This window comes from Notolepis coatsorum (genome assembly GCF_963971535.1).
Source record: "Notolepis coatsorum genome assembly, chromosome: 15".
Classification (NCBI taxonomy): Eukaryota; Metazoa; Chordata; class Actinopteri; order Aulopiformes; family Paralepididae; genus Notolepis; species Notolepis coatsorum.
In genome coordinates, this window is record NC_140179.1 from 36945487 (window position 1) to 36971836 (window position 26350).

Consider the following 26350-nt stretch of genomic DNA (forward strand, 5'->3'; position numbering starts at 1 on the left):
TAATTAAGTGATCGTTGTACATACCTTTTGCTATGTATTAAAACTCAAACTTTCGATTTGGTACATTTGTGTTGGATCCGTTTATCAGGTGGGAGTGTTCAACATATTCATACCTAGTACTGGGTGGCCAGAGTCTAAAGTACAAGAGGTAGTGGTAGTAAGTATCATATCATATCTAACCATACAGTCAGGGAATTGTACCCCTCAGTTACAGTACCGTTTACCTCCACCATCTGTTCTCTCCCCTCCACCCCGCTACCGTTAGATAATAAACACGATGCCGTAAGGCCCACGACGGTGCCGGTGTTGACGTAATACAGATGACAGGCCGTTTTTTTAAATATTTTTTTTAATCAAAGTTGCAGTAGTCAAGACTCAAGAGTTTAATTTCTAAAGCGGTAACGACAAGGGCCTGTGAGGACATTGTACTGACTAGGTCAACATTGCCTCTAAGTGGATGGAGTTAGTACTGCACCCCAGATTAAACTCAGTCCTTTCCATACTGTGTATATTATGGATTTTTCCTTCTTTCAATCATATGAATCATATTCCTGACTGGTGTGTGCTTTAGGTGCTGTAACTGGTATTTTGTTGTTAAAATAATAGCTCTGCATTCTGACAGCCATCACTGACAAGAAATATTGCCAAGCCACATTTGCTAACTGCACTGCCAAATTATTTTACTTGTTTCGAGCACATAATTAGCTTACAATTAGTTTGTAACATTAGTTTTAAGTGTCCAATATACTAATACTATTTTTGCAGCGTCGACTTCTCTCCTGATTGGATAGTTTACTGCAGAGCGGGGGGACTGAGAGGCCCATGTTACTAACCAGACACTTTATATCAGTGATGGCTGTCGGAAGGCAGAGCTATTACTTGAACATGTAGACCACTTGTTTTAACAACAAAACACAATTTACAGCGCCCTTAACGGCGATCCATAAACAGTCCCCTCTTCCCTCCATCAATCTGAAACTAATCACACAGAGACGAACTGGATGTTTTGTGCCGTTGGAACATGAGCCGCTGCATGAAGGGGTAATCGATCTGCAATGCGCTGAGCCCATTATACCCACAAAACTGCGAGACAAAGTCGACCCACGGCAAGATATTTAATGTTATTTTGGAACACCGGTCTTTAGCAAGCATAGCAGAAATAAACTTAGACAGACAAAGACATTTCAAAGCTATTCAGAGTAAATCTACCACCAAGGGTGGGAGAGCCACATAACAGAATGTCAGAAACTGAAAAACGATGACTCATTGATTAACCGTTGTTTCATGGCTAAAATAGATAAGACTTCTGAACTCCTAAAACACAGCAACTCGTGGGTGTAGTAGTGTGTATCGATGTTCGTCTTGGGCCGACTATTAGGGTTCCCCTTCGCTAGTCAAAACAAATTCGATAAAAATGTACACTCAACAACGTGCATGTACACATACACACACATGCCACGATCAACTTTACCTTCAGCCCTGGACTACATGCATTACTACCGTTGTTGAATACCGGCTTACAGTAACAGACTTCTTACCCAAGACAGAACAATTGGTTCCAATATATGTGTATATATATGTATACTCTACAGTGCAAACACAAGTTAAACTGACAGGATAGTACCACAGGACTCTTTCCAACCGCACACACACCTATAAAAGGATCACCAGGGCAGGGACAGTGTTATAAATGTTGGGAGATCAGGAGACGAGTTCTGCAGGATAAACAGCCGTGTTTGGGGTCTTCATGATGTGATGGAAATGGCCACTATGACTTCCGGTAATGTGTGAAGAAGTTTAAATAGAAGGGCGGTAAAGCGAGAGAGAAAGAGAGAGAATGAGACTACATGCAAAAAGAAAAGTCTGACGAGCACGCCCTCTAGTGGTGGGTTACTTGTAAGGGAAGCGGATGGATGCTAAGCTAAGGAGTCTATAATACGCAGCACTAGAGAGCCTCGGGGCATCGGAGGACTGGGTCGTCACTGCTGTGCGGTCTCTCCTGCCTCCTCCGCCGCCTCCTCCTCCTCCTCGGAGTCCTCCTGCTGGCGTTTCTTCTGGAGAGAGAAACGAGGAGACAAATGTAAAACAACAACAAGTGTACATCTGGAGTTAAAGGCTCAATCTAAAACAAATAACAGAATGTCAACACATGTCACAGGACAGTAGCGACTGATCTAGAACTGTTTGTCAATATAAGTTGCCTATAGTCAATTTATACCTACCTACTTTCACTGTCTATCAACTGCCCTACACTGTAATCATATTATAATAATCACAACTACCTACCTCAAACTATAGTCTACCCATATAACTCTGTATGATAGCATGTACAATAGTGCTGTGTATATACCGTGTATATATACATTTATATATTAATATTTACCACATATATATATTTGTCTGAATATACCTGCATATAATCCTTCTACATACCTACTTATACACCTGCATAGAACCTATATAACTCTGTATGATGGCATGTACAATAATACTGTATATATATATATCCACAGCCGTCTGTACAGACCCGCATATAATCCTTTTTACATATCTGTAGATAGATACTATATCTACATCTGTACATATCCCTTACCTACTCTTACTAGTTACGCTGCTGGCCAGTATGACTTACTACCATAGTGTCTTTATACCTGTATAACCACTGTACATATTAATATTACAACTCTGTACATACATCTGATCTGATTAGCACTAGAGTACTCGGTAGTACTAATTTATACCCAGTTTAATCACCTGTACATTGTATATTACTATTGCACTTTACTGTTACATTTGCACTCTGGTTGGATGCCCAACTTCTAATGGCGATACATTTGAACCCTTTCACTGCCGCGCTACCAAAACTGTTAACCCTTTTCACTTCGACAATACACAGAACAAGGTTAACCCTTTCACTGCCACACGACAGAAGGTTAACCCTTTACTATCACACAACCGGCGGACCGGCGGTTGTGTGATAGTAAAGGGTTAACCTTCTGTCTTGTGGCAGTGAAAGGCTTAATCTAAGTTGTAAAAACATTTGATGGTTATCTAACATATTGTTTCACTGCTGGGAGGAAAACTCCAGCCCTCAGAGCAAACAATAAGGCCACGTGCACACTGCAGGCAAAAGTGGCGCAAATCAGTTTTATTTGGCTCATATGCGACACAGATCTGTTTTTCTCATGACAGTGTGAACAGCACAAATCACATGAATCTGATCTTTTCAATTCTGATTCGAGCCTCTTTCATAATACGTGGTCCTAAATCAGCTACAGCAGTGCTGCGTGTGTGTGTGTGTGTTGGCGACGCGCGGCATGTGTGTTGGCGATGCGCGGCGTATTCTCCATATGGCTGAGCGTACCGCACCGTGACGGCCGTACCGTAAATTCACGGGACGAATACACGTACCGTTACACCCCTAGATAGTAATATACAATGTAAAGGTGGTTAAACTGGGTACAAATTATATATATACACACACCTTGAAATAAAGGTTTGAAAATGAAAATGAGATGAACTGTTTAAAGTCTCTTCTACCAGTTTGAGGAAGTCGATCAGCTTGTAGGCGTCCTCTCCGCTGGACAGGTCCACAAAGTCCCTGGGGATCCGGTACCTCAGGCAGGGACTGGGCTGGACTGTCACCTCACTGTTTGTGAAGCGGAGAGCTGGGCCCTCCTACAGACACACACAATGGGAATGTATATTAGTATTATATACAGTAGTAGTAAGTGATGATGACACACCTTTTAAACATTACACCCTATTTTATCCATTTATTCCTAAAATATTTGCACTACCTAATTTTGAGAATTATTTTGTTTGGTATATTTATTGTATATTTTGTATAGTGTTTGATCTTTATTCTTTAACTTTTTATTTACTGTATGAAGCACAATCTCAAGAGGCTCATACAGAACCAAGCATTTCACTGTATATTATACTGTATTGTATTATGAATAGATTAGGAGTATGTATTGTTGTATTGTATTATGAATTGATTAGGAGTATGTATTGTTGTATTGTATTGTGAATTTGATGAGTATGTATTGTTGTTTTCATTGTCTGTATGCCATGTGAATGTTTTGTGAGTGTATAAAGTCTGTAACTGTATTTTATGTGTTATGGACCCCAGGAAGAATGGGGATCAAAATAAACTTAAACTAATGTACGTGTACCTTATATGCGACAAATAAAACAAAACTTGAAGGCTGCAGAACTTGAGAACTACTAGGAAGGTCTGACCACTAACAGTTAAAGGATTCTGACTCTTAACTCAATCAGCGCCAGAACGATATGCGTGATGTGTGGTTAAAAGACCAGCGCTGGGACTTCCGGTTTGAGATGTTCGGGTAGACGGCCATTGTAAAGAGCTCCCGGTCAAAGAACAAAAAAGGAAGTTAAAATATCTAAAACTAAATAAAAAGTGACAATTCAACGATAAGAGAAAAGGAAGGATGAACACGAGAAAAAGCGAAAGAAAAGCAACCCCAGAAGAAGTACAAACACCGGAGGAAAGTTATCGACACAAGGAGGTGACGCAGGAGGTAAAATCAAGCTAGCATGGCGCAAGGCGACAGAGCAGAGGTGCCCACTTGGGTAGAGGAGCTACAAGCTAGCATACAGACTAGCATCCAAGCTAACACGCAGAACATCCAGAACAATATCGACAGACTCAGAGAAGAATTAAAGAAGGGTCAGGACGAGCTCAGAGAAGAAATAAATAAGAGACTCGAGACAATTGATGGAAAACTACAGGAACAAGAGAAAGACATAAGGATGTTAGAAGAAAGGACGGCTGGAACGGAGGAATGGAATACAGAAATACAAGGAATTCTAATGGCGACGCTCGAACAACAAAACATGATGAGAGAAAAGCTAACGGACTTGGAGGGGAGGTCAAGGAGAAATAATATACGAATATGGGGACTGAGAGAAGGGATAGAAGGAGACTTGATGACCAAATATGTAGACAACCTAATTAGAAAAGAATTTAAAATGTCAGACCTCGCCAAGATAGAGATTCAAAGGGCGCACAGGGCCCAGGCGCCGAAGCCACAGATAAACAGACCGAGAGCAGTTATAGTTAATTTCTTGAAATTCGAAGTCAAAGAAAACATTCTCAGAGCAGCCTGGAGGTGGCGGGGCAGAGGATAACCTTCGACCATGACTATTCAACAGAGGTGGCTGTAAAACGTCGGAGCTATGTTGAGATAAAAAATACTTTGAAAGAGAAAGGAATCGGGGGCGGCTAAGTGGCGCAGTGGGAAAGGTGCTCGCCACTAATGCAGGAGATGCTGGGTTCGAGCCCAGCTCTCGGCATTGCTACCAGCTTGGCTGGTCGTTCATACTAACACAATTGGCAGTGTTAGGGGTGAATGAATGAATGAATGAATGAATGAATGAAAACTTTATTAACAGATTGCAGAATGGGTACAGTACAGTACAGCTCAATACATACAATTGTTAAGGGGATGCAGACCAGAGAAAGACTTTCGTCTTGTTTACATCAGGGTCCCCCATTTTCAATTCATCGTAAGGTGGGAAGCTGGTGGGGGGGGATCGGACGTTGTGGACAGCGACTCCTACAGGTCGGTTGGTGCGCCTGCGCAGCAGAATCAGGAAGCAACGGGGGCGTCGTGACCCTCCCACGCAGACCCTCGCCGCTGAGAGATCGTGCTGTGCAGGTGAAAAGATGCGACGGCTGCCTCCTCGTGTACCGGAGGGGACACGTGATGCAAGGCTTCGTCCACATTGCAGCCGGCTTGTGGGAGGCATGGCCTAACAACGTTCGAGACAGGGGAGGGTAGAATTGGACAATATGAAATTGGGGATGGGAGAAAAACTGAAAAAATGGGGAGAAAAAGTAGATAAAAAAAAAAGAAAGAGAAAGGAATCAGATTTCAATCACCAATGACCATGCTGAAGGTCCATTGGAAAGAAGGCATCAAGGTGTACAACGACGTACGGGAAGCGACGAGGGACATGAACCGGAGAGGATGGAGTGTGCCGGGAGGAGAAGGAGAGAGACCGACGCTGATGCAGAGGTTGGAGAAGGCGCGCAAATGGACCAGGGTCGAGGGACGAGGTTGAGGAGAGGAAAACGGGAAGGTGAAGGAGATCTGAACCGATTCAAAGTAGAACAACTGAGAAGAACGACGAAAAAACACGGGGAAGGGGAGCAGAGAGGAGACGAGAGGGGACACGGTGATCCAAGGAAGGATAAGTACAATACACATTGGACTGGTATACATGTGACAGACACAATACAAGTAAATGTAAACATGAAAATGACTTATGCAATGAGAAGATGGTAAAGTACATGCGAGATAACTATACCAAAAGTTGTAAAAAAGGACATGGAGATTCAAGAGATATATTGGGACGGACATGAAAGAACCATAGGATTACACGTGACACATAATACAAATAGACGGGAACATGAAAGTGACTAATGCAGAGCTTTGACCGGGAGCTCGGAGGTCGCACACAGTGGCGAATCCTTATGGAAGCCAACGGAAGCCAGGCCTCCCTATCAAAATATGAATTAATATCGAATATGAAATATGAAAAAAGAAAAGAAAATATATATACATATAATTTTTTTTGAATATAGTTTACATTCTTTTTCATCTGTGCATCTGTTTTATAATTTTTTTTTATTTTAATTTTTTTTAATGTCTCCCTCTTCTCCTTCTCACTCTCTCTAACACACTGTCAGACTCACTATGCTCACTGCAGCTAGAGGAGAGGCAGGGGGTAGGTGTCTTTCTCCAGCCTCAACCATGTGATTCATGTATGTAGAGTCCAAAACCGATACTAGCCAATCAGATTCGAGCTGACTGCCACACCTTAAAAGTTTAAAACGGGGCTGTGAGCAGAATAATTAGTCTGGCATCCCCTCTGCACACCTCCCCTCTGCACTCTGAAAATTGTATTAACCCGTGACTGCTCCCACGGGCCGAATATTGCCCCGATCCTCGCGAGATTAAATCCACGGGTACCTCTCGGCGTGCCGAAACTTTTCCTAAATCACTTCCATCATCGAAAACGAGGGGAAAAGGTCGGCTCGCGACCCTGAAAATGTTGCGTGATTTTAAAAACGCTGTATTAAGTGAGCCTATTATGGGATCCACGCGAGCTTTCTATCGTGGAAACATCTGGGCGTCCCGCAACTTTTACTCATTCACATGTAGCCCTGAAAATGCTTAGAAAAGGAAAGCCGAAAAGGCGGTTAGGTGGTCGAGCGGAGATTGCGTTCGTCACCAGCCCCGGAGCTGTGAGCTTGGTTCGCCTGTTCGAATCCAGCTCACAGCTCCGGGGTTGTCACCAGCTTGGCTGGCCGTCTGCACTGATACAATTGGCTGTATCAGAGGGTGGGAGAAGCTGGCGGGGTGGGTCCGGGTCGTTGTAAACAGCGACTCCTACAGTTCGGTCGGGGCGCCTGCTAAGCGCGGATTGGACGTGAGGGGGATAGTGTGGTCCTCCCACACGCTACGCCCTCTCAACAGAGAATACACACATTATTCACATCCACACACAACGTATTCAAGGTTATACAACGGCATGCAAATTTCTCGATTCTGATTGGCCATTTACACGTCTTTATTGGCAACAATCCACGGTCCTGGGCTCAGGACCCGCCCACAACCGAATCACATATCACTCCCCGGCTCACTCCGGGAGAAAACAAGATCGCGGACAACAAATGGATATGTTGATAGCACCATAACGACTAAATATGAAGCGATTCTGTCAAGGGGAATGTGTTAGTCCTTTAAACAATGTTGGATGATGTAATTGATGGGTCTTGAGTCAATCTAGAACAAAAGAAAAATCGCGGATTGATTGATTGATTAATTGATTGATTTAAATTTCTACTTCCTTCCCACTGACTGCAGCGTTCACTCTCACACTGTCCGACGCTGGCGTACCCACAAACACACACACACACACACACACACACACACACACACACACACACTCCTGTCTGCAACAGCGGGGGAGTCAGACTGAGAGAGAAGCAGCGCTGTTTTGAGTGAGCATGGTCTATTGAATTGATTGATTGGTTGATTGCTAATTTTATTACTGTACCCCTGGTTTCCAACTGGTTAAGTTTAGGCTAAAAGAAATAAATAAAAAAATAGGGCGAAGAAAACGTTTTTTTCCTATAGGGCAAAGAAAACATTTTAATTTGTTTTACCTACTTTATATAGAAGCATCTAAGAATGAAGTTCTATGGAAAGTAGGTCTGCATTCCCTTAACAATTGTGTGTATTGAGCCGTACTGTATTGTACCCATTCTGCATCTGGTAATAAAATTTTCAATCAATCATTCCAATAATACACAGTTGGATGTGTTAGTTGGTTGGATGCACTTCAAGCTGCTTCCACATGAGGCAACTTCTCTCAATAATTCCAATAATACACAGTTGGATGTGTTAGTTTGGTTGGATGCACTTCAAGCTGCTTCCACATGGAGGCAACTTGTCTTTTTTGTAGTTGTGGGAACTACTTTTTCTGGCGGATGGTTTTTTCAATAAATCTTCGATTAATGTGTGTTTATTGTATAGAAATAAGGTTGGATGAATCTGGCAGTTGTATAAAAGCTTTACACCACTTGTAGTCGTGATTTGTGACCAATAAACCATGCCTAGGGGGGTCTAACGACCCTCGGCTGCGCCTCGGGCCTAACGACCACCCCTAGGCATGGTTTATTGGTCACAAACCACTCCTGCGCGTGATGTAATGCTTAAATAGACTATTTTCTCATGACAACAGGGGACAGATACAGGGTAGAAGACTGCAGGATAGGGGTAACGGACATATCAGACCATAGCGCAATATATCTGACAGTGAACCTTAAAAGTAGACGGAGAAATACAGTTTGGAGACTGAACGTAGGACTAAATAACAAAGGTCTGGTTAACGAAGTAAAAGGAGACATAATTAGATACAGAGAAGAAAATGATAATGGAGAGGTAGACCCAAACATTTTGTGGGATGCACTAAAGGTAGTAATACGTGGAAAATGTATAGCAAAGACGGCATTACTCAAGAAGGCCAGAATAGAGACATACCAGAACTTGTTAAAGAAACTGAAAGAATTAGAGAAAGAACACCAAAACTAAAAAAAACAAAAGACACTTAGAGAGGTAAAGGACGTTAGAGGAAAGATAAACAAAGAACTGCTGACAGAAATAGAGAAGAAAGCTAGGTACATGAAAGAGACATACTATGAAGGAGGACCAAGATCGACCAGACTTTTAGCTAGACGAATCAGGACACAACAAAAACTGAACACAATACACACAATAAGGGACACGGACACAAACAAGATACTAAGAGAACCAGCTGAAATAGAGAAGACATTTGAAGAATACTATAAGAAACTATACACGCAACCGATAGCGGCAGGAGAAGAGGAGATAGAGACATTCTTAGAAAAAAAAATTCTACCATCGATAGGGAAGGAACAGAACGAAATATTAAACGCAGAGATTACAGAACAGGAAGTGGGGAATGCGATCAGTAAAGCAAAGAACAGTAAATCACCGGGTAGCGACGGATTCCCCTCTGAATTCTACAAAACATTTAGACAGGAACTGAGCCCCATATTAGAAGCAGCATTCAGACACACGATGAAAGAAGGCACAATGCCACCTTCATGGAAAGAAGCCATAATTACTACAATTCCAAAAGAAGGGAAAGATAGAGAACTATGTAGCAGTTTCAGACCAGTGTCCATACTTAATGTAGATTACAAGAAGTATACATCAATAATATCCAAAAGATTTGAGACATTTATGACAGATATTATAGACGAAGACCAGACCGGATTCATTAAAGGAAGACGGACACAGGATAACATAAGGAAGACAGTGCAGATAGTAGAGGAGATACAAAAGGAAGGAGGAAGTGCAGTATTAGTTAGCCCAGATGCAGAAAAAGCCTATATAAAGTATTGGAGAAATTTGGATTCGACAAAAACGCTATGAAAACAATTAGGGCAATATATCGAGAACCGACGGCAGGCAAGGATTAAGATAAATGGTAGTCTGACGGACAGGATTAAACTAGAGAGAGCTACCAGACAGGGTTGTTGTCCTTCGCCGATGCTCTTCGATGTATTCATTGAACCACTGGCGCAACTAATTAGACAGACCAAAGACATCAAAGGGGTGGAGATAAAGGGAACAGAACATAAATTGGGACTGTTCGCAGACGACGTGATAGTATATAGACAACCAGACACAAGCTTTCCGATATTGATGGATTTACTGACAGAATATGGATATTACTCAGGGTATAGACTCAACGTGATGAAGACAGACTTTAGCACTGAACTACACTCCAACGATAGAGATCAAAGAAAAATACTAAATTAAATGGGACATGGACAGGATCAAGTACTTAGGGGTGAACATTACAAGAGGGGTGGAGGGGTTATACGAGGCAAACTATACACAGATTAAATCAGAAAATCAAGAGAGACCTAGAAAGATGGACAGTAATGCCCCTAGATTTCAGCTCAAGGGTCGAAATCATTAAGATGAACACATTACCAAGGTTATTATACCTATTTCAGTCCTTACCTATATTAATACCACAAAAACAATTCAGGGAATGGGATAGACAGATATCAAGATTCATTTGGGCGGGGGGGGGGAGACCAAGGATCAGATATGTGACTCTACAACTACCAAAGGAGAAAGGAGGAATGGCAGTACCCAGTTTAGAAGACTATTACTATGCAGCACAGCTCAGAACAGTAGCATGCTGGTGCAATGTGAATTATGAAGCCAAATGGAAAGACATAGAAACCAAAAGAGAGCGATTCAAACTGGGGTGGACGGTATGGTCTAAAATGTATATCACGGTATAATTTGAAGCATAGACGGTAACGGTATATATCACGGTATCAGTGTTTCCGTTAGAATAAATTTTTTTGCCTGATAGGCAGGCTATATAAAGAATGACATCCTCAAGGCATGTAGATTTATAATATTTTAACTTAAAACTAGGCTACTTTTGCGTATAAAGTCATTATATTCCAAATAAAATAAGTCCCGAGTCCGTGCTGCTCCCATTGCAAACAGCCGGGCTGGATGCTGGATTTTGCTAGAAGCATATGTAGCTGCAGAGCCGCAGAGCCAGCGGCGCTTTCAGGTCTGGTCACAGCTTTCAGCCGTTGGGTGGGGGGGCGCTGTTGAGCGGACCTGACCTGAAAGCGCCGCTGGCTCTGCGGCTCTGCAGCTGCATGCTATTCGCAAATCCACTGCTGCAGCCGTCCTCCCGGCTCCCGCTGCAGCCGTCGTTATCATAACACTACACGCATATCATAATGTTTACAGTAAACTGTAGTTGATCACCAGGTATGTTTTATTAACGTAGAATAATTCATATAAGAAAAACGATAGGGACATCTCTTACCTTTCTCCACTGGTTAAAAATGCCAGGAACTGAAATTGAAACTTGCTGTGCGCCGCGGTGATATGTGTTTATTATGAAATGACAATTGCGTGTTGACACGCCCACTGCGCGAAGCCTCCTAAATAACTTTTTCCAGTTTGCACATATCTATTATCTATGACTAATTCTATCTATTTTTAGGGGCAAATGCGATTGAAATAGTCGCGCTGTGGTTACATGACGTCATTGCTATTTTAGAGCTGCTCTACCGGTTACACGGTATAGTCAAAATCCATACCCTAGAGCAAATTAATACCGTTTATACCGTATACCGTTTATACCGTCCACCCCTAAAAAGTGCAGGCACTAATAGGAGATAGGGAGCTGTTCAGAAGACAGGAACAACTACTAGACCCAATTACCAAATTCACTATAAACATAATGCAACACAATAGTAAAGAAATACAAGATAGAAAAATAATCCAAGATACTGAGATGGATAACACACAACAACAAATTCAAACCAGGGATAGACGACCATGGGTTCAAATGATGGGAACGGGGGGGTAACAGCAATATGTACAATGATAGAAGGAGGGGAGATGCAGACTCTACAAAAATTGAAAGAAAGATTCGGACTAGAGAATAGAGACCACTTTAGATATTTACAGATTAGAGATTACTATAACAAAGAAATAAAACAAGACCGAGACAAAGAACAGAATGGGATAATTAAGATAATGGTAAAATCATATGAAGGAAGGAAGGGGAGTGTTATATCAGCACTATATCAGGCAATAATGGACAGTAAGGAAATTACAACCTTGTAGTATATAAAAGAAAAGTGTGAGAAAGAATTAGAAATAGAGATAACAGAGGAGGAATGGTATAACACATGTAAGATACAACAATCAACCACAGGATCAAGGATATGGAGGGAGTTTGGGTGGAAAAACATAATTATATTCTTTATAACACCAGAAATACAGGGTAATTACATGCCAACACAAAAGCCATGTTGGAGAAAATGTGGGCAAGAAGTAGCGAACCACACACACATATTCTGGGAATGTCAGAAAATAAGAAACTATTGGGAGGAGATAGGAGGGATAATAAATGAAATAGTAGGATATGAAATACCCCAGACAGGTCAAGTACTATACCTAGGGAACTTGACACAGAAAGAAATTCAGGAAGACAAATATCTGATTAAGATACCATTAGTAGCAGCCAAGAAAGTATTGACGAAACTGTGGTACAGGGTAGAAACACAGACGAAGGAAAAATGGATAGAAATAATAGAGGGGATACAGGAAATGGAGAGAATCACACATTATGCTGAGGCTACAAGAGGAGAAGTTAGAGTCAAAATGGGAAAAGTGGGAGGAATATAGGAAGAAGAGGAACGACATCACAGAAGAATGAAAAGGAAACAAGAAAATAATTTGAAATGTAAATAAACAATGTAAAGATAGAATTGACCGATGAACCAATGTCACCCCACTTCCAGTTGCTGCTAAACAAGTACAAGTGCATTGGTTTAGTGCATTTCCTACTTCCTAACTGGCTAACGTTATGAGACATAACACAAAGACGCTATGGCTTGGATAAGCCTTATGGATCCATAAGGCTTGGAAAAGCCTTATGGACCCAACTCTTTAGATGAGGGAACGGGTACATACACACACAATACGCGACCACTAATAAAAACGTAACTACACTAACGTTATGAGAGCTAACATTGCTACCTACTGTACAAGTGCATTGGTTTAGTGCATTTCCTACTTCCGGTTTCTACTGAACGGACATGTTTGTGCGGACCTGTTCTCCCAAACTGGTCAGCAAATGACTGTTTTCATTTTTACGTTATTATTATTATTTTTTTAAAACATTGATCTTAACTGATCACTGTGACTTTATTGCTTTTATCGTTATATATGCCTATGTTTGTGTACAGCACTTTGAGCTACATGACATGTATGAAAGGTGCTTTATAAATACTTACTTACTTACTTACTTACTTACTTACTTACCCCGTCTTTTATTTCAGTTTTCTTTTTGATATTATAATTTTTTTCTTTATTGTTTCTGTCCGTTTAATTGTATTGTAAATTCTGTCTTTGTATTTTGTAATAAAAAATGAAAAAAAAATGTAAGTAAAAAAATAAAAAGACCAGCGCTCTAAAGTATAGGAATACGTGGCAGTGTTTGAAGGGCTATAACTATATTCTATATTATAGCTATGGATACAATACTATGGCCCATTTGACATAGAGTATCTATCGTTCAATATGTGAAAAAGAAATTTTTTCATCCATACATTCCCGTTTTATACCGTGGTCAATATTAGTATGGTTTTAGAGCGGTCTAGGGTCATTCCTGGGAGGCTGGTAATAGCCCGCAACGTGTATTATACTAAATGCATTGGCGTTTCGTCCCTACACACGATACAATAAAAAATTTAAATGTATTGCCTATATTTATGTCTTTCTATCATTACCCTGCCCATACCTGTACGCTCCCCCCCCCCCATGCTGCTATGATGCCTGCATTTCCCCAAGGGGATCAATAAAGGAATATTTTATCTCATCGCATAATCACCTGCTGCTGCTGGGCGATCTCCCCGTCTTCCTGATTGGCTGAGAGGTTGTTCCCGGAGGTAAGCTCCTCCCACGTGAACAGCAGGGAGTCTGTGACCTCACCGAAGGGGTTCAGATCAATGAGCCACACTTTCCCCTGCAACACACACAGAGTACAGCATATTAACCCTTTCACTGTCACACTACCAAATGGTTAACCCTTTCACTGCGACAGTACAGAAGGTTAACCCTTTCACTGTCTGCCACACAACAAAGGGTTACCCCTTTCACTACAGAAGGTTAACCCTTTATTATCGCACTAGACTAGAGGTTAACCGTCTGTAGTGTGATAGTAAAGGGTTAACCTTCTGTAGTGTGGTAGTGAAAGGGTTAACACAGCTGTAAGGCAGCATTGAGGTAAAAATAGTAGATCGATTCAACACTTACCCAGCTATCTCTGTAGACATCCAACACAACTGCAAAAAAGAAAAGATCTTATAATCAACCCCAACCAACTTGCAATTGCATTTTATTGCATCCTATAACAGATCTCATTTTATTGCCTATACGTCTTTATACCATTACCCTGTACCTCCCCTCCCCCATGCTGCTATGATGGCCAAATTTCCCCAAGGGGATCAATAAAGGAATATCTTATCTTATTACATGGCGTTTTCACATTCGCTGAAACTATACTCGGTCATTGTCGCAAAATAATTGACCTTCACTGACGTTTAAAACACCTCGGTTCTAAACTCTGTGTCTGTCAATTATTTTGCGACAATTATCCCTTACTTAACCCAGCCCACTACCCCAGGCCCCAGTACTAGACATTATATCAGTATCGGCTGATTAGTGATTTTTTTTATAGTGATAATTTATTTTTTATTTATTTTAAACGTTTATTTAACCAGGAAGTCCCATTGAGATACAAGATCTCTTTTGCAAGGGAGACCTGGCCAAGATAACATTGCAATAACATTTGAAATACATCACACAGCAATAAAATGTGTGATACATCACACAATAACATAATAAAGTGCATGTATACAATACATCACATGTAAACACAAAAACACAAAACAGAATAGTCTACATGATAGTAAAAGTGTATGACAGTGTTACGTATTACTTTCACATGGTGGAGGGATACTTACTGTCTGTGGTGCATATTCACATTGTGTTTAAGTGTGCTGTCACTAATTGGTGGTCTGTGATTGACACACTGTTTCTTCCTGTTTTTGTTTTCCATGTTATTAAAATGGCCGTCCTTGTAATTGACACAGGTGTGGTGATGAGGCACCACGCCCTACAAAGCAGAGCAGAGTGCAGGCTACAGTGTCTCCCATTTTCACAAGAGATGTCAGCTCACCAGAGTCTCATCTGCTCTCACTGCTTCTATTTTTGCTGTTTGTTCTATTTGCCTTAGTTTTGTTATTGACCTTTGGAGTCTGGAACACCCAGCTCTCACCCTTTTGTCCATTTAAATAGCTGTTCCAATAAATATTGTTATTTTTGATAAACTCCTGTCTTGTCCTGTGTCCACCACTTTGCATTCAAGGCCTACACGAGCCATACTTTAGGCTTGAATGTAACAGACAGTATAATACAGGGTAATACAGTAATTTTGCAGTTGTGCAGTGGGGACCCGACTACAGAAAGCAGCGACATTCTTCTTGTAGGAAGTTATGTAATAGAGATTGATAATGATTTAAAGGAATATCTCATCTTAAAATGTTCATATTGGTGCATCCCTAGTACCCAGTACTCAAGTCTTCATCCCATAACCCAGCCCACTACTTCAGACCCCAGGACTCAGCCCTGCTATAAGATAAGATATTCATTTATTGATCCCCTTTATTGAAGATATACAAGATATTCCTTTATTGATCCCCCTGGGGAAATCGGGGGAAAATACCCGACCCAAGTAACACTCACAGTCTTCATCCAGGAAGTTGTACTGAATGTGCAGCGTGAAGAACTCCTGGATGGCCTGACAGATCTGCTCTTCCTGCTTGGAGATGTGGTGGTAGTGCTGGGTGTAGTCTCTCTGGGAGATACCTGAGCACAAGAGGAGGCGAGGCGTGTGTGAGTAACAGAGATGGGGGGGGACTGCGGCCCGTGTAGAGCGGCCCACCGACGAGATATAATGGTTCTACTTTACCTATCAGCTTGTTCTCTTTGACGAAACAGCGGAACTCTCCGCCAGGAATCAGCTCACTCCACTTCCTCAGCACCAGCTGAACACACGAAAACACCAGGATTAGAGGCACTAGTGCTGACTTAGGGTTGGGTGCCGAATTCCAGGAGCCGCTACCGGTATCGGTTCAAACGTGAACAGTGCCCGACCCTAGTGCTCACATTATGCATTTCCATTCAGGTGTAAAATACCTCATAGTTGATGACTGGGTCGGCTGAATCCTGGTCACTGCATCGGTGGAATCTGCAGAGGAAGAGACGGGTCAGAACCAACACACACACACGCACGCACACACACACACACACACACACACACACACACACACACACACACACACACACACACACACACACACACACACACACACACACACACACACACACACACACACACACACACACACACACACACACACACACACACACACACACACACACACACACACACACACACACACACACACACACACACACACACACACACACACACACACACACACACACACACACACACACACGCGCGCGCACACACGCGCACACACGCACGCGCGCACACCCACCAGCGGTTGGAGCGAGATGCAAAATACTTTGAAAATGGACAAATTGATTGGCTTACGGCTGTGCAAGGTCGCGTGTGATGAAGTCGGAGCTTTTGAAGATCAGAAATATATCACTGAGGCTCTGACACTGCAGCGAGCTGTTCAGAGCGATCCAGTTAGCGTCCTGGAGGCGGAGACACAGAGACAAGAGACAGTTAGCGTCCTGGAGGCGGAGACACAGAGACAAGAGACAGTTAGCGTCCTGGAGGCGGAGACACAGAGACAAGAGACAGTTAGCGTCCTGGAGGCGGAGACACAGAGACAAGAGACAGTTAGCGTCCTGGAGGCGGAGACACAGAGACAAGAGACAGTTAGTGTCCTGGAGGCGGAGACACAGAGACAAGAGACAGTTAGTGTCCTGGAGGCGGAGACACAGAGACAAGAGACAGTTAGTGTCCTGGAGGCGGAGACACAGAGACAAGAGACAGTTAGCGTCCTGGAGGCGGAGACACAGAGACAAGAGACAGTTAGCGTCCTGGAGGCGGAGACACAGAGACAAGAGACAGTTAGCGTCCTGGAGGCAGAGACACAGAGACAAGAGACAGTTAGTGTCCTGGAGGCGGAGACACAGAGACACAGAGACAGTTAGCGTCCTGGAGGCGGAGACACAGAGACAAGAGACAGTTAGCGTCCTGGAGGCGGAGACACAGAGACAGTTAGCGTCCTGGAGGCGGAGACACAGAGACAAGAGACAGTTAGCGTCCTGGAGGCGGAGACACAGAGACAGTTAGCGTCCTGGAGGCGGAGACACAGAGACAAGAGACAGTTAGCGTCCTGGAGGCGGAGACACAGAGAGACAAGAGACAGTTAGCGTCCTGGAGGCGGAGACACAGAGACAAGAGACAGTTAGCGTCCTGGAGGCGGAGACACAGAGACAGTTAGCGTCCTGGAGGCGGAGACACAGAGAGACAAGAGACAGTTAGCGTCCTGGAGGCGGAGACACAGAGAGACAAGAGACAGTTAGCGTCCTGGAGGCGGAGACACAGAGACAAGAGACAGTTAGCGTCCTGGAGGCGGAGACACAGAGACAAGAGACAGTTAGCGTCCTGGAGGCGGAGACACAGAGAGACAAGAGACAGTTAGCGTCCTGGAGGCGGAGACACAGAGAGACAAGAGACAGTTAGCGTCCTGGAGGCGGAGACACAGAGACAAGAGACAGTTAGCGTCCTGGAGGCGGAGACACAGAGAGACAGTTAGCGTCCTGGAGGCGGAGACACAGAGAGACAAGAGACAGTTAGCGTCCTGGAGGCGGAGACACAGAGACAAGAGACAGTTAGTGTCCTGGAGGCGGAGACACAGAGAGACAGTTAGCGTCCTGGAGGCGGAGACACAGAGAGACAGTTAGCGTCCTGGAGGCGGAGACACAGAGAGACAAGAGACAGTTAGCGTCCTGGAGGCGGAGACACAGAGAGACAAGAGACAGTTAGCGTCCTGGAGGCGGAGACACAGAGACACAGAGAGACAGTTAGCGTCCTGGAGGCGGAGACACAGAGACACAGAGAGACAGTTAGCGTCCTGGAGGCGGAGACACAGAGACAGTTAGCGTCCTGGAGGCGGAGACACAGAGACACAGAGAGACAGTTAGCATCCTGGAGGCGGAGACACAGAGACAAGAGACAGTTAGCGTCCTGGAGGCGGAGACACAGAGAGACAAGAGACAGTTAGCGTCCTGGAGGCGGAGACACAGAGAGACAAGAGACAGTTAGCGTCCTGGAGGCGGAGACACAGAGACAAGAGACAGTTAGCGTCCTGGAGGCGGAGACACAGAGAGGCAAGAGACAGTTAGCGTCCTGGAGGCGGAGACACAGAGACAAGAGACAGTTAGTGTCCTGGAGGCGGAGACACAGAGAGACAGTTAGCGTCCTGGAGGCGGAGACACAGAGAGACAGTTAGCGTCCTGGAGGCGGAGACACAGAGAGACAAGAGACAGTTAGCGTCCTGGAGGCGGAGACACAGAGAGACAAGAGACAGTTAGCGTCCTGGAGGCGGAGACACAGAGACACAGAGAGACAGTTAGCGTCCTGGAGGCGGAGACACAGAGACACAGAGAGACAGTTAGCGTCCTGGAGGCGGAGACACAGAGAGAGACAGTTAGCGTCCTGGAGGCGGAGACACAGAGACACAGAGAGACAGTTAGCGTCCTGGAGGCGGAGACACAGAGACAAGAGACAGTTAGCGTCCTGGAGGCGGAGACACAGAGAGACAAGAGACAGTTAGCGTCCTGGAGGCGGAGACACAGAGAGACAAGAGACAGTTAGCGTCCTGGAGGCGGAGACACAGAGACAAGAGACAGTTAGCGTCCTGGAGGCGGAGACACAGAGACAAGAGACAGTTAGCGTCCTGGAGGCGGAGACACAGAGACAAGAGACAGTTAGCGTCCTGGAGGCGGAGACACAGAGACAAGAGACAGTTAGCGTCCTGGAGGCGGAGACACAGAGAGACAAGAGACAGTTAGTGTCCTGGAGGCGGAGACACAGAGACAAGAGACAGTTAGCGTCCTGGAGGCGGAGACCCAGAGAGACAAGAGACAGTTAGCGTCCTGGAGGCGGAGACACAGAGACAAGAGACAGTTAGTGTCCTGGAGGCGGAGACACAGAGAGACAAGAGACAGTTAGCGTCCTGGAGGCGGAGACACAGAGACAAGAGACAGTTAGCGTCCTGGAGGCGGAGACACAGAGACAGTTAGTGTCCTGGAGGCGGAGACACAGAGACACAGAGACAGTTAGCGTCCTGGAGGCGGAGACACAGAGACAAGAGACAGTTAGTGTCCTGGAGGCGGAGACACACAGAGACAAGAGACAGTTAGTGTCCTGGAGGCGGAGACACAGAGACACAGAGACAGTTAGCGTCCTGGAGGCGGAGACACAGACAAGAGACAGTTAGCGTCCTGGAGGCGGAGACACAGAGAGACAAGAGACAGTTAGCGTCCTGGAGGCGGAGACACAGAGAGACAAGAGACAGTTAGTGTCCTGGAGGCGGAGACACAGAGAGACAAGAGACAGTTAGCGTCCTGGAGGCGGAGACACAGAGAGACAAGAGACAGTTAGTGTCCTGGAGGCGGAGACACAGAGAGACAAGAGACAGTTAGCGTCCTGGAGGCGGAGACACAGAGACAAGAGACAGTTAGCGTCCTGGAGGCGGAGACACAGAGAGACAAGAGACAGTTAGCGTCCTGGAGGCGGAGACACAGAGAGACAAGAGACAGTTAGCGTCCTGGAGGCGGAGACACAGAGAGACAAGAGACAGTTAGCGTCCTGGAGGCGGAGACACAGAGACAGTTAGCGTCCTGGAGGCGGAGACACAGAGACAGTTAGTGTCCTGGAGGCGGAGACACAGAGACAAGAGACAGTTAGCGTCCTGGAGGCGGAGACACAGAGAGACAAGAGACAGTTAGTGTCCTGGAGGCGGAGACACAGAGACAAGAGACAGTTAGTGTCCTGGAGGCGGAGACACAGAGACAAGAGACAGTTAGCGTCCTGGAGGCGGAGACACAGAGAGACAAGAGACAGTTAGCGTCCTGGAGGCGGAGACACAGAGAGACAAGAGACAGTTAGACTGATGTCTCTTCATTCCCTCAAAAATAAACATATATATAAAATATATATAATAAAAAGTATATAAACCTGATAAGTGATTTCTTTGCACCTTATTAAATATGTTTCTAAGATGATCCGTGTGACAGTACCTTCCTTTTTGATGACTATATGGTCCTGATCTGAGCAGGTTTAAAGCGAGTGAACTCTCAAGTTTGATATATTAATATATTTTTTTGTCTGCAGGGCATGAAATGAAGAAAGAATTATAAATTATAATTATAAAAATAAATAAACCTGCGGGTGGCGCAGCGGACATTGCGCTCGTCACCAACGCAAGAGACACCGGGTTCGAATCCGGCTGTCGGCGTTGCCTCCGGCTTGGGCCGGCCGTCATACTAACTCAATTGGCAGAGTTATCGGGTGGGAAGTCGAAGGGTGGTAATCTGGACGTTGTAAACAGCTACTCCTACAAATCGGTTGGGGCGCCTGCACAGCAGAGACAGGAAAATGGCGGGGGTAGTGTGAGCCTCCCACACGTTACACCTCGCCAAAATGAGAGTCCGCGCTGGCAGGTGAAAAGATGCGACTGGCTGCCTGCACATGTATCGGAGGGGACATGTGACGATTGTGACGGGCTTCTATCCTCCCTACAACCGGCCAGTCGGGGGCACATGCGAGCAACGTTCAAGACAGGGGAGGGGAGAATCGGCACGGCTAAATTTAAATTGGGATGGGAGAAAAATAGAAAAAGGAGAAAGTGGATAAAAAAATAAATAAAAAAAGAAACCTACTAACCTTCGTACTCGTCCTTTACTATCATGCACCTTGCCACTAAATAATCTTGCCTATATTACTACCTACTATGCTAATATGTCTCTACTACTATGCACTCAAGACTGTAGCACCCAAGTTCAACACTGTTTGACGGACATTGTTACTAGTTGTACCCTTCCTGCTGACCTATTGTACAGAACTTGTAAGTCGCTTTGGATAAAAAGCGTTCAGCTAAATGACTAAATGTAAAATGTAAATGAAGGCGTGTTCTTCTCGATACCCGGGGGGCGCTCCAGTTGAGTTTGGGGAAGACACGCCCACCCAGGGTGTTGATGGCCTCTAGCACTTTAGAGGTGAACTCTGGGAACTCGGGCGCCTGGAGGAACAGGAAGGAAGCGGAACATCACTTAGAATGAAACATTCATCATAGGTTAAAATAAAAAAAACAACAACAACTCAAAAGGTTATTATTCTACACTTACTGTGACAGTGGTGGTTGTCTCGTCATCTGACCACTAGGGGGCAGCAATGCCACGCAAAACAAAAAACAAGAGATTTGTGTTAATTAAAGAGATTGTAGAGACACTCAAAGACTGCTCGGTCACAAGATCAATGCATGCTTTATAGCGTTGTTGAATACTGGCTGCAGTGAGAGCCCAACAGAGAACATGCAGTTACAACATTGTATATGTCTGCTAAGGTATAGGGTGGCACTGTATAGTGGTTAACACTGTCACCTCACAGCTAGAAGGTCCTGGGTTCGATTCCCGCTTGGGGACCAGGTTGCCGCATCACCAGTTACCCAGGTGGGGTATCTCCCAGGCCTCTCTGTGTGGAGTTTGCATGTTCTCCCCGTGCTCGCAAGGGGTTTCCCCTCCCAATAAGATAAACCCAATGGAAAAACATGCAGAACAGATCACTAATGCGGTCGCGTCCCTGACGAAGACAGACAGGAGCACTTGGATTGGTCCCCGAGCGCGGCCTCACGCCACAGCCCATGTCTTCTCCCGGCTCCCCTTGGGAGACGGCATGGGAAAAGTGCAGAGACATTTCATCTGCGACTCAGTGCATGTGTGTGTGTTCTTGTGTGTCGCCCATCTCACATGCGTGTGTTAATCTGCATGACAAATAAAGACTTCTTCTAAACCGACAGGATAAAACCACACATGACTCCCTTTAACTGAGGCCACATTCACACTGCAGGTGAAAATGGCCCAAATGCTCATGACTCAGATCTGATTATTTCATGACCATGTGAACAACACAAATCACATGGAATCTGATATTTATTTTGCAATGTGTGTGAAGAGTCATGCGACTTTTATGTCACCGTGCATTTGTCAATTTTTTACGTCCATCTTCATTATTGTACATTTGCGCATGTGGGTCAGTTCAGGAGCATGGCCAGCTCACACTGGAATCTGATATTGGCCACATTTAAAAATATATATAAAAATTATGTCAACAGCCAATCTTTTTTTTTTAAATAACATCTGAGCCATAAATGTGAATTGAGCACAAAGGCTTGCAGTGTGAACGGAACTGAGAGCTCCCTGTATTCTTATTAGCTGCGACCAGCAGGGCGTATAAGTCACAATCACTTGGTCCATCACAGAAAACATCAAAAGACTTTGTTTGCCATGACATCATACATGGTATAAACATTATATAAGCCACAATTATATATATATTGGCATGCTAAGGTATTGCAATAAATATCACACCAATCGAACCCAGGACCTTCTTGCTGTGAGGAAACAGTGCTAACCACTGCTGGGGTTTGACCCAGAACCTTCTTGCTGTGAGGCAACAGTGCCAACCACTGCTGGGGTTTGAACCCAGAACCTTCTTGCTGTGAGGCAACAATGTTAACCACTGCTGGGGTTTGAACCCAGTACTTTCTTTCTGTGAGGAAACAGTGCTAACCACTGCTGGGGTTTGAACCCAGGACCTTCTTTCTGTGAGGAAACAGTGCTAACCACTGCTGGGGTTTGAACCCAGGACCTTCTTGCTGTGAGGAAACAGTGCTAACCACTGCTGGGGTTTGACCCAGAACCTTTCTGCTGTGAGGCAACAGTGCTAACCACTGCTGGGGTTTGAGCCCAGAACCTTCTTGCTGTGAGGCAACAATGTTAACCACTGCTGGGGTTTGAACCCAGAACCTTCTTGCTGTGAGGCAACAATGTTAACCACTGCTGGGGTTTGAACCCAGAACATTCCTGCTGTGAGGCAACAGTGCTAACCACTGCTGGGGTTTGAACCTAGAACCTTCTTGCTGTGAGGCAACAATGGTAACCAGTGCTGGGGTTTGAACCCAGAACCTTCTTGCTGTGAGGCAACAGTGCTAACCACTGCTGGGGTTTGAACCCAGAACTTTCTTGCTGTGAGGCAAAAGTGCTAACCACTGCTGGGGTTTGAGCCCAGAACCTTCTTGCTGTGAGGCAACAGTGCTAACCACTGCTGGGGTTCGAACACAGAACCTTCTTGCTGTGAGGCAACAGTGCCAACCACTGCTGGGGTTTGAACCCAGAACCTTCTTGCTGTGAGGCAACAATGTTAACCACTGCTGGGGTTTGAACCCAGTACTTTCTTTCTGTGAGGAAACAGTGCTAACCACTGCTGGGGTTTGAACCCAGGACCTTCGTGCTGTGAGGAAACAGTGCTAACCACTGCTGGGGTTTGACCCAGAACCTTTCTGCTGTGAGGCAACAATGGTAACCAGTGCTGGGGTTTGAACCCAGAACCTTCTTGCTGTGAGGCAACAGTGCTAACCACTGCTGGGGTTTGAACCCAGAACTTTCTTGCTGTGAGGCAACAGTGCTAACCACTGCTGGGGTTTGAGCCCAGAACCTTCTTGCTGTGAGGCAACAGTGCTAACCACTGCTGGGGTTCGAACACAGAACCTTCTTGCTGTGAGGCAACAATGTTAACCACTGCTGGGGTTTGAACATAGAACCTTCCTGCTGTGAGGCAACAGTGCTAACCACTGCTGGGGTTTGAACCCAGAACCTTCTTGCTGTGAGGCAACAGTGCCAACCACTGCTCGGGTTTGAACCCATAACCTTCTTTCTGCTAGGCAACAGTGTTAACCACTGTGCCACAATCTTCTGTCATTTTACATTTTTGGAAGATTGTTCTTCTACTCATCCTGCCGTTTTCCTGACTCACGCAAAACCTGGCTGTGTGGCATCTAGGGGCCAACGTCTCCACATGTGTCATTCAGAAAAAACACCAGCCCACGAAATGATGTCTGCGCCACAATCAAAAGGTGAAAATGTACAACTTCGACGGGACATAACTTGGCACACTGTGAATCCGATTTACATGACACTTTGTACACATGTCCCGAGATCCCCCGCTCTACAACTTTGCCACTAGGTGACGGCATAAGGTTTATTGAGACACCTGGAGGGTGGAGAGGGAGAGAGAGCACGGGGTGACACAGGAGAGGTTCTGGTGGGTGTGTTATGTGCGGTCCGTAACGTGTCCCTGCGTGTCGTACCTGAACGTCTTCCTCCCCTTCCGAGTCACTGCTGTTGGTGTGGGTCTGATACGTGTTGTTATCACTGTGGGGGGAGAGAAGAGATATGTGGGCAAAATGTACAGTAGCTACAGTGGGACTAATATATATATATATATATATATATATATATATATAATAATTTTCATGAAACCCAAGGTCGCTTAAATATATAGACTGGTTGTACTGGGCAGCTCCTAGTGGTCTACAGTGTCAGACTGTGGTTATACTGGGCAAGTGGGCAGCTCCTAGTGGTCAACAGTGTCAGACTGTGGTTGTACTGGGCAGCTCCTAGTGGTCAACAGTGTCAGACTGTGGTTGTACTGGGCAGCTCCTAGTGGTCAACAGTGTCAGACTGTGGTTGTACTGGGCAGCTCCCATGTGTAAATGAATGCAACTGTGTGGGCGTTGCTGAAAAAGAGAACCCATGCGCAGCTCAGCCAACATTATGGAATTAAAAAAAATTCTTCCATTTTGGGGGAAACGGGGGCGTTGGACTGGACGTGGTGAATTTTTGGAGCGGACTGGAGTAGATTAAGTGCACCCATGTGTGTCTGGAAGTTGCCATAACCAAGTTTCAATCCTCCGGTCCACAACTCTGCATCCAGTGGTAGAGTGGAGTCGTGTTCAGCCTCAGCCTCAAAAGAGGCCTCAGAGGACCAAGGGATACACAAACGAAACAGAGAGAGCACCCTTTGAAGTATAATGAAGTACATACAAGTAAGTTGTCAGTATTACAAACCATAGTGCATGTATTCAAGAAATCATAATGCACATTTTCTGTGCCTTGAGTGTTTTATTAAAAAAAAATTATTGTATTTCTTGAGAAGATGTACTATGGTTTGTAAAGCTATTGAGTTAGGTTAGAACTAGGGTATCTAAGAAGGGATTAGGAACATAATTGACTACTTGAAAGATGACAAACGACTTGTGAAACTGGGCATCCCAACGCAGCAATGAATCTGATGATGAATTGAAAATGGAGGACCCTGATGTAAACAAGACGAAAGTATTTCTCTGGTCTGCATCCCCTTAACAATTGTGTGTATTGAGCTGTACTGTATTGTACCCATTCTGCAATCTGTTAATAACATTTAATTATCAATCAATCAATCAAACCAAGCATCTGTCCTTCAGCGAAGAGTGAATTTGTGTGTGTCTTACCCTCCAGAGACTACCAGTGTTCCATCGTCCAGCAAATAATCTATTACATTCTGAGGCAGTGGGAGAATCAAACTGAAAGAAAGAGAACATATTATTAAGAGAATGACCATCTAGAGATGTCACACATGGTGATGATGTGGTGACATCTGGATGGTGTTGTTGTTGATAACCATTTACGATGAATTGAAAATGGGGGACCCTGATGTAAACAAGACGAAAGTCTTTCTCTGGTCTGCATCCCCTTAACAATTGTATGTATTGAGCTGTACTGTACTGTACCCATTCTGCAATCTGTTAATAAATTTTTCAATCAATCAATCAATCAATGATCTCAGATATCTGGCTATTATGAAGCTAACGTTAGCAAGAGTAGCTAGCTGGCGAGATGAGCTCTACGTTTTACAAAGACAACATTAAAACACACGTAAAAGACGTCGGTTATCAAGTGTAATAGTAGGGGATGTACCTTTTAATTGTATGCTTCTTGAATATCGGATACCAGACCGAAAACTGACAGTTGACAACTTGCTCCTTCTTCATGCTGCAATTCCTGTAACCGGAAGTGTG

At 44.5% G+C, this 26350-nt stretch overlaps 1 protein-coding gene across 1 annotated transcript; it reads right to left on the reverse strand.

The window, feature by feature from the left end:
- Positions 1 to 941: 941 nt before the first annotated feature.
- Positions 942 to 26340, reverse strand: cdc123 (cell division cycle 123 homolog). The gene is made up of 13 exons (XM_084330159.1): positions 26250 to 26340; positions 25784 to 25855; positions 24602 to 24665; positions 21582 to 21614; positions 21380 to 21475; positions 16807 to 16913; positions 16383 to 16434; positions 16156 to 16231; positions 15930 to 16052; positions 14439 to 14467; positions 14014 to 14148; positions 3541 to 3678; positions 942 to 2054 (listed from the first exon to the last, which is right to left on the reverse strand). The coding sequence occupies exons 1-13, from the start codon at positions 26321 to 26323 to the stop codon at positions 1980 to 1982; spliced, it is 1074 nt and encodes a 357-aa protein (XP_084186285.1). The 5' UTR covers positions 26324 to 26340; the 3' UTR covers positions 942 to 1979.
- Between the last annotated feature and the right edge of the window lie 10 nt (positions 26341 to 26350).